Genomic DNA, 8,560 nt, shown 5'->3' with positions numbered 1-8,560 from the left:
TATTTGCAGCTGCTTAAATTAACGATTTAAAGCATGGTTTCATTTTTTTTTAAACAGCTAAAAGTTTATGCGCGCGTGGATGTAATACTAAAAAGACTTTTAACGGTCTGATGCTGTCCAATTTTAAATGATGCTTAAGTATGCAAGTTTAATAGACAACAATCCAATAAAGAAATAGTTCTGCTTGAGATGATTCCTATTGCAAGGTCACTAATCTAATGATCAATTAAAAAAGTCTGACCGTTGAACACAGTTTAATAAAATTTATTACTACACTTATATACTATCCTCAAAGAGGCGAAACTTCATTTCGGGAACCGCCGACTGCATTACTCAGAACAAACAAACGTTAAACGTACATGTCCAAAACTCGCTGGAATGCCAAAACTTTCCTACCCGAATCTGTCAAAAATATACAGCGTTATCATCTCAAATCTTTTCTGCATTAGGTTGGGGCGATAAAAATCACGCCTTTGGGTCCCAAATTAGATTTAAAAAGGAATTATTTCGCAGTAATATGACACCATAGTAAATAAAGCAACCTAATGTATCACTTGCGAAGTAGGTGTAAAGGGTGAATACCGTTTCGTGATAAAATGTCCTCCTTAATTCATGCAGACGATAAAGTGTAAAGCATTATCCATGACAGAAAGAGAGATATTCCATGTACTTACGTCATGTCGACGTCACAACACTGTTCCTGTAACGTTACACCAGCGTACAATACATACATATATATACATGTAAAACAGAACACTAATAGCTAGTAACTAGTGATGAATGTAAACATAACAATCTATGTATTAGATACAAAGATCATCATTGTGTCTTCTTTCAATGTATTGAAAAAAAACTCAGTTAAGTTTGTTCGAGATTTACTATTTGTATAGCATAGAGCCTAAGTGTAGCTTGTACTAGACATTTGTTATTAACAAGTAGACTGATGCGACATTCTGGCTTTGTCTCTTCTTCTTTTTTTTTTCTTTTTGTACTGCTCAGCCCCCTTGACGGGGATTAATAGCAGTGCGCATGTTTGTTAGTTACGGGTGATAGTGCCTTAAAACACAGGGAAAATAAAGGCAAAACACAAAAGGAACATAAACAACTGATGGGTGCAAGGGACAAGACAAGTGAGTGCGGTGAGTTAGTGTTATTTACATATATACAAAGACGTGTAGGGGCGACTCAATGCAGCAGGGCCCTCCCCAGTTCGGTTTTGAACTGGGAGAGAGACCCCGCCTCCGCCACACCAGGCTCAAGTTCATTCCACTCCTGGATGGTACGAGGGAAGAACGAGAGCCTATAGAAGTTGGATTTGCTCGCGATGGTCTGCAGCTTGAAAGCGTGGTTGGTGCGGCGGGAGCATCGAGTCGCCAGGACCAGTTTGGATGCATGTGGGACAGAGATGTTGTTATGGATGATTTTGTACATGGTAATGAGTCTGGCGTTCTTCCTTCTGGATTGCAAGGACTGCCAGCCCAGTTGATTGATTAAAGCAGTGACAGAGCATGAGTCTCGTTGGTAGTTGTTTGTTACATACCGGGCCGCTCGTCGCTGGACCATCTCGACCTTCCTCACCTGATCTTGGGTGTGCGGATCCCACACACTGCAGGCAAACTCCAGGTGGGGTCTTACCAGGGCCTTGTAGGCCCTCTCCTTTGCCGCAGTGCTGGCAACCCGCAGGCAGCGTCTGAGCATGCCCAGTGTTTTGTTGGCCTTTGATGTTATGGCGTCGACGTGGCTGCCCCATGTGAGGTTGGAAGAGATGGTGACCCCAAGGTATTTGGTGGTACTTACCTTGTTTAGTGGATGGTTGTGAAGGCTGTATGTGTGGGTGATGGGTGTTTTGGACGATGGTATGGTCATAACCTCACACTTAGATGGATTGAACTCCATCAGCCACCTTTGTTCCCAGAGGCAGATGTTGTCTATGTCTTCCTGTAGCTTATTACAATCAGAGCTGTCATGGATGGGCATCTGCAGAATGCAATCATCGGCGAAAAGTCTCACCTTTGCATTTGCAGCGTGTTCTGGGAGATCGTTTATGTATGCTAAGAAGAGGATGGGCCCCAGCACTGTACCCTGGGGAACGCCCGAGGTCACTGGCATAGGGTCCGAACGCTCTCCATCAAGCACAACCGTTTGGGACCGGCCCAGCAGGAAATTCTGTATCCAGACAAGGGTGTTCCCTCTGACACCGTAGTACTGTAGTTTGTGTAGCAGTCTACGGTGCGGGACTTTATCAAACGCCTTAGCGAAGTCCATAAAAACGAGGTCTGTCTGGATTCCGTTGTTTCTGTTGACGGCCAAGTCATCAGTGAGTGAGATCAACTGGGTCTCACAGGACTTGCCATGGCTGAAACCATGTTGGAGGTCATACAATATGTTGTTAGCCTGAAAGTGTGTCATCATGGTGCTAGCAATGATGTGTTCCATTATCTTACTGCAGATGGATGTGAGTGAGATTGGGCGATAGTTTTCTGGCTTAGAGCGGTCACCTTTCTTGTACACTGGGGCTATGTTAGCCTCCTTCCAAGCCTCGGGCACAATGCCAGTGTCTAGGCTTCTCTGGAATATGACCTGGAGGATGGGACTGAGGACTGAACTGAGTTCCTTCAGGACATGGGCATGAACTTGATCTGGCCCAGAGGCTTTATGGGTGTCTGACAGTGTACACTGTGTTTTGTTTTAAATTTGTAAAGCCGTAATCAACCGTTATAGTATCAATGTTATATCAACCTTTCCATATAGCTACATGTAGTTGTATTATACAATATACTCCACTTTGCCTCCCATTGTACCCGTTGCAATTGTTGCGCAATACTTTGACTTTGACCGCTGGGATGTTGAACTTGACGAATTGCAAGATGGCCGCCACGCAGTTGATTACGTCTTTAGTTGGCGAGAATTTGATCTTACAGACGGCTCTGATCCTACTACTGGTGTTTTTTGGGGACTTCATGGTTCTTCAGCACACCTAAGAACATTGCTTTTCCAGTGCGGATTATGTGTCGTCACACCCACTTTCTTATAATTTTTTTCACTGCGAGTGTATTGGTCGTTAAGTTTGGACAATGTGTTTGCGCGTAAAGTCGTCCAATTTTAGTCGGAAAATGCATCTTTTTAGACCAATTCACGACCATATTACAAAGGACAACTTTAAACCGCCTGATTGACGACAAAAATGTATAAATACGGTTACGGACTTTTTCTTTCTACGACCTCAAAATGACTACCGTTGTCTTGAAAATAAGTGACGTTCCATTTGAGGCATAAATGAGGTAAGTTGAACATTTTGCTCTTGTACGTTGTTTGAATGCATGTGATGCCGCGCAACCCTACAGTATTCAATATGACTCGTTATGAATTTAGGATTAAACTAGAGTTTAACGACCTCAAACCTTCGCCAAATAGTTTGAATCTTTTCGAGTGAAGTATTTATATTTTCCCATTTGATTTTGCAAATAAGGTCCTGATTTGCATGATTTGTCACGGATGATCATACTCTCTATCCAAGAGGAACAAGTCCAAAGTATGAAAGTCTTTTTGGAGCAGAGAAGGCCATTTTAGTGTTTCCTGATTAATAATGTAAACATGAAACTACTAAGTAGTTGAAACCAACACCGATAGAATTTTCCGGGCTTGCGCACAAATGATGAGCCTTGGCGGGCTGGCCTAAAACGTTAGCCTCAAACCAAGGTCAGGCGCGGCTAGAAACTAGAGCATACGACTAGATTTCATACTACACGGACCTGTTGCAAAGTTGATGTAAATCAGTGTTGTCAACATTACTGTTCGGTTACTAGGGCTAGCCCTTGGTGATACTCAGTAGTATTCGGCTAGTTGAGTAACCCTGACTACATGCTTTAATACAGCCTATCAAATGAAGCCAATGAACTTTATACGTTATAATATTGACGAACGTTTTTTTTCAACCTTTATTTAACCTTGATACATCATTCGGCCTGAGCCGTTATTCAAGATTTCAAGGGTAATACAACATATGAAGTCACACCCTGTAGTGTTCACGCACAAAGCACAGGGCTATTGGCAAAGGCCTACAATGACGATCAACTTAAGAGCGTTTGAAACAGGAACCAAAATCTGCTACCTGCTCTACTCGGCACAATCTACATCTTGACCCCCCCCCCCTTCTTCATTTGAGTAAGCACATTTTTGCTTCCCAGCAGATTTGAAGCATCTCACCAGTAAATTGGACCCTGTAATCTTCCGCAACCTCCAGCCTCGTTCAACACGACTCCTCGCGGTTTCTGTAAGTCGACAAGACATTGACGATCATAGCTTCACTAGCCTGGAAGGAGGCTACTTCCAGAGCCTACGTGCAAAGCAGCGCGTTGGCGCTGAGGAAATTTTAAACAGACCTCCGTCAGATAGACGCTGGAAGACCCGGCCCTGAGAAGCTGCCTGGTACACTAAGGTTAGGGCGTCAACTCTGGGAGCGGGACACGTTGCTCCCTTGACGTTCCTTAGACTGTTCTTGGTCCCGATCTTAAACGATGTTTGCACGCATGTCATGTCGTACGGATAGCGGTAGGGTGTAATCAAAACCGGTGTAAACAACACTTCTAATATTCAAGGTCACGAACACAAACGTCAGTAGCTTCGTTAAATATTACAGGTCCCAAAATAAGTGATAGCATAGATGTACTGTCTAGAAAACTGTTTATATTGGTGAAAATACTTTTTTTTAACAAATTCAATGTAGTTTTTGAAAAAAAAGGAGGCCAGACAGCAGTGTTTACCGGCAACGACCGCAGATGACCCCAAATAGAACACGGATTCGGTTCGAATTGCGTTAGATCAAACATCATGGAACAAGGTTCGAATTCGGCTAGACATGGGGGGTTTTGAGCCCGTATTTGCCCACCGTGCTGTTAGTCAAAGTTAGCGCGAGCACGCACTTTTAGCACCAACCACCCATCCGCCCATTTACCCTAATCTGGACATGGTTGAGGACCCACGTTATCTTATGAAAAAGATCAGCAGTCCCTCCCTGTGTGAGTGGAGCTTTTATTGTCTACAACCTAAACGGTAATATATAGTGTGGCCACAGGCATTCCGAGTTTTCGATTGGGTACGTCATTCTTTTTTCTACATTTGCTTTTTATATATCTTAAGATATCTATCCAAAAGTTATTTTTCTACTTATATTCATGTTTAAACCCAAAGAAGTTATTAGATATAGTTTACTTATGACAACAAAGTTTTGACTTGAACCAGACAGTTACATTCAATCATTTTATTGCCTTAGACAATCTTTGGTATATATGTATGGTACATTGAAGAAAATCATAACGTTATGCCTGGTGTATAATTGAATCTCAAGCTTACTTTAAGTTAGTTTTATTACTGCTGTTGATCAGAATCTTTACTTGAATGTTACAATAGATACATTATAAATACTCCTATTTTATGGAATCAACATTGAAAGGAATAGTACAGTAATTGTTGTTTATGTTTACTCATCATTTGATGCTACAAAATTGTATCAGCATGATGTCATATCAAGTTTTAAAAGCAACAGCAGTTACTTTACTGTTTAAGTTGATAATTTTTACATTACATCACCCCATGTACATAACATGAGAAATAAAACTCGCATGATATTGACTTATTTGATTGGAAAAATCTACGAATATATCTGTCAGGTTAGAGACTCCTTTCTTATAGAATTTCTTTATATGTTATACACATATATGGGACATAGCACAGCAAAGTCATGAAAGTACAGGGAAAACGGTGTCGAAGTCGTTGCAAGGAAATTCCCTCGCGACGAAAAATATTCTTAATGAAACAAAGAAAAAATTCACATAAAAAATTGTTACGCCAAGTTTTAAACAGGTCTCTGATGTTCTTTAGAGAAACTAACCACAGTCACTGCTTACGTCATACGTTCATTGGTCACGTGTCTGGGATAATCTGGTCTATTACCATGAAGAAGGCTTCGTGTTCGAAAACTGTCTCATTCGCCATTCTTTTATTCTCTTCATGCAACTGGGTAAAATCCGTCTAACCTCACTAATAAGAGTTCATATTATTGTTAGTGTGTAAACAATACCATACTGTATGAGCTGTTACTGCTCTACTTTACAATCTGTTAATGGTAAGGCCTATCCGTTTTTATTAGACACTTACTAAAACACGTAAAATGGTGTAACAAGACCTTGTATTCAACATTCAACATTCATTCATTATGTATTGAACATTTATTGTTAACAAATATTATTATCTTAGAACCCATTTCCACTTCCCATCCGGCTGCTAAAAACCTTACTCATTCATCTTGCTCTTGTTACCTCCAGGAAATGTCATGGAAGTTATATTTTACCCTGCGTTTGTTTCTATGTCTGTCTGTGTGTAAACAAGATAACTCAAGAACGGCTGAGTGGATTGGTTTCATACTTGTGTGTTGGTAGGGTTTGATGAAAACTGGAAAGGATTAGATTTTGAGCCCCATAGCGGCTTCCCTTGGAACTGCAGCGCAACTTCCGGTTTTGCTATCTCGTGTTCTTAACACGCTATGGTCACGATTTTAGGGTATTAGCTAACTCTTGTGCTCAGGAATAAATTACATAAGGTTGGGCCCAATAGCGACTAGTTTAGGGATAGCAGCGGCATTTTTGTCAAAAACTTTCCTCCCTGATATTTAAGTAACACAGGAGAACCGACAGACCCAAGGGGCCAGGGTGGTCCCGCTATTCACATTGGGTCAGCTGTGAACATCTGTGCCTTAGATGATATTGTCTATTACCCTGAGGGAGACTTTTTGCTCGAAAATCTGCCTCATGTGTCATGCTTTTGTCAAAGAAACATTTAAACTTTTCAGGAAAGTCTATAAGTCTACAGTATAATAGAACTGGGTGAATGCTTGGGAAGTCCGTCTTACATTACTATTAAGAGTATATATATCATTTTAAGTTTGTAATTCTACGGGTTCCTTTTACTTTATAAGGGACTTCTAATGGCCTAGGTATGGCCTATCCACCACTACTGTCTGTATTAAATATATAATAAAAACATTATCCATAGCATAACATGTCGTTATTTGTAAACAACTATTTATTCAAAATTAATTTAAATCAAAATAGTTGTTTACAAATTGTCTTATTGAAGAACCCATTTCGCCTTTCCATCTTGGCCAATGTGAAATGACGGAGCATTGTGTGGGATCATGACATTTGGTTTCTTGCTTCCCTTTACCCATTTGCGTCCTTGTATCCCAGTCTGTTTAGTCGGGCCTGTGTTTCTCTTTCCTCCTCTTACTGACCCAGGCTTACCAGTTCTTCCCATGGGGCCAATTGGCCCTCTTAGTCCCTTCTCGCCTTTAGCTCCAGGCGCCCCAGGTGGACCGGCAGACCCAGGGTACCCGGGACGCCCTGCCATTCCCCGAGGGCCAGCTCCCCCCTTGGGTCCCCTCTTTCCTGGTACACCATGGGGCCCAATGGGCCCTACAGGTCCCTTTCGTCCTAGAGATCCAGGTAGTCCAGGGGGTCCAGGTGGTCCGGTCATTCCCATTTGGCCTTCTGGCCCTTCTAAGCCCTCTTTTCCTGATGCCCCAGGAGGCCCAACAGACCCAGGCTTACCAGCCTTTCCCATAGGACCAATTTGCCCTACAGGTCCCTTTCTTCCTGGAGATCCAGGTGACCCAGGAAGACCGGCAGACCCAGTGAGCCCAGGTGATCCAGCCTTTCCCACGGGGCCAGCTGGCCCTATTGGGCCCTTCATTCCTGGGGCTCCAGGAGGCCCCACAGACCCAGGCCTACCCGCGATCCCCACAGGGCCAACAGGTCCTATTGGTCCCCTCTTCCCCGTAAGTCCAACAGGACCCGGTGCCCCAACCTTCCCTGTGGGACCGGGAGACCCTGTGGCTCCCTTCTCTCCAAGGGGTCCGTGTGGCCCTGCAGGCCCAGGCTGACCATCCTTCCCCCCAGGACCAATTGGCCCCCTTAGTCCATCCTTTCCCGGAAGTCCAGGTAGTCCAGGAGGCCCAGTAGACCCATTAACAGCTTGCCCAAGGGCCCCCTTCTCCCCCGAAGGTCCGGGTGGACCAGGAGGCCCTATAAATCCAGATCCCGGAGGTCCAGTCTTTCCCGGAGGTCCGGGTGGCCCTGGAAGCCCTGGAAGGTGATTGTATGATTGCATTAGCTAAGGCCAAACTGATTTGTTTATATGAATGACATCCTCTGGGAACCCCAAAAATGATGCAAGCTTGTAGATACAAACATAGTTTAGCCAAAAACGTTGCCTTTCTTATGAAATCTAAATCTTTAAAGCAAAGCATCAGAAAATCTTCAATTCATTATTTTCCAGTAGTTTACTCATTAAAAAGTTGATTTACGTCAATTTTTACATTAATCCGCCCAATATGACCCTGTAGACACGTTTGAACTTCGCGCTCTCCTCCCCTCTCCCGCCGCGCTGGCCGATGACGTAATGGCCTCGTTCTGATTGCCTGCGCGCTGACGTCACAAATCAGAATTGAAACTTCTGGCCATGCCAGCCATTTTGCTCGGTGAACCTCGGTCCCTTCGGCGGGAAA

At 43.3% G+C, this 8,560-nt stretch overlaps 1 protein-coding gene across 1 annotated transcript; it reads right to left on the bottom strand.

The window, feature by feature from the left end:
* Positions 1-7,125: 7,125 nt before the first annotated feature.
* On the bottom strand, positions 7,126-8,163 carry LOC118432147 (collagen alpha-1(I) chain-like). The gene has a single exon (XM_035843675.1). It carries the CDS (start codon positions 8,161-8,163, stop codon positions 7,126-7,128), a length of 1,038 nt encoding a protein of 345 aa, XP_035699568.1.
* Positions 8,164-8,560: the final 397 nt, after the last annotated feature.

This window comes from Branchiostoma floridae, chromosome 15, assembly GCF_000003815.2.
Source record: "Branchiostoma floridae strain S238N-H82 chromosome 15, Bfl_VNyyK, whole genome shotgun sequence".
Lineage (NCBI taxonomy): Eukaryota > Metazoa > Chordata > Leptocardii > Amphioxiformes > Branchiostomatidae > Branchiostoma > Branchiostoma floridae.
The sequence above is the reverse complement of the archived record's forward strand: the minus strand, read 5'-3'. Positions and strand labels throughout refer to the sequence as shown.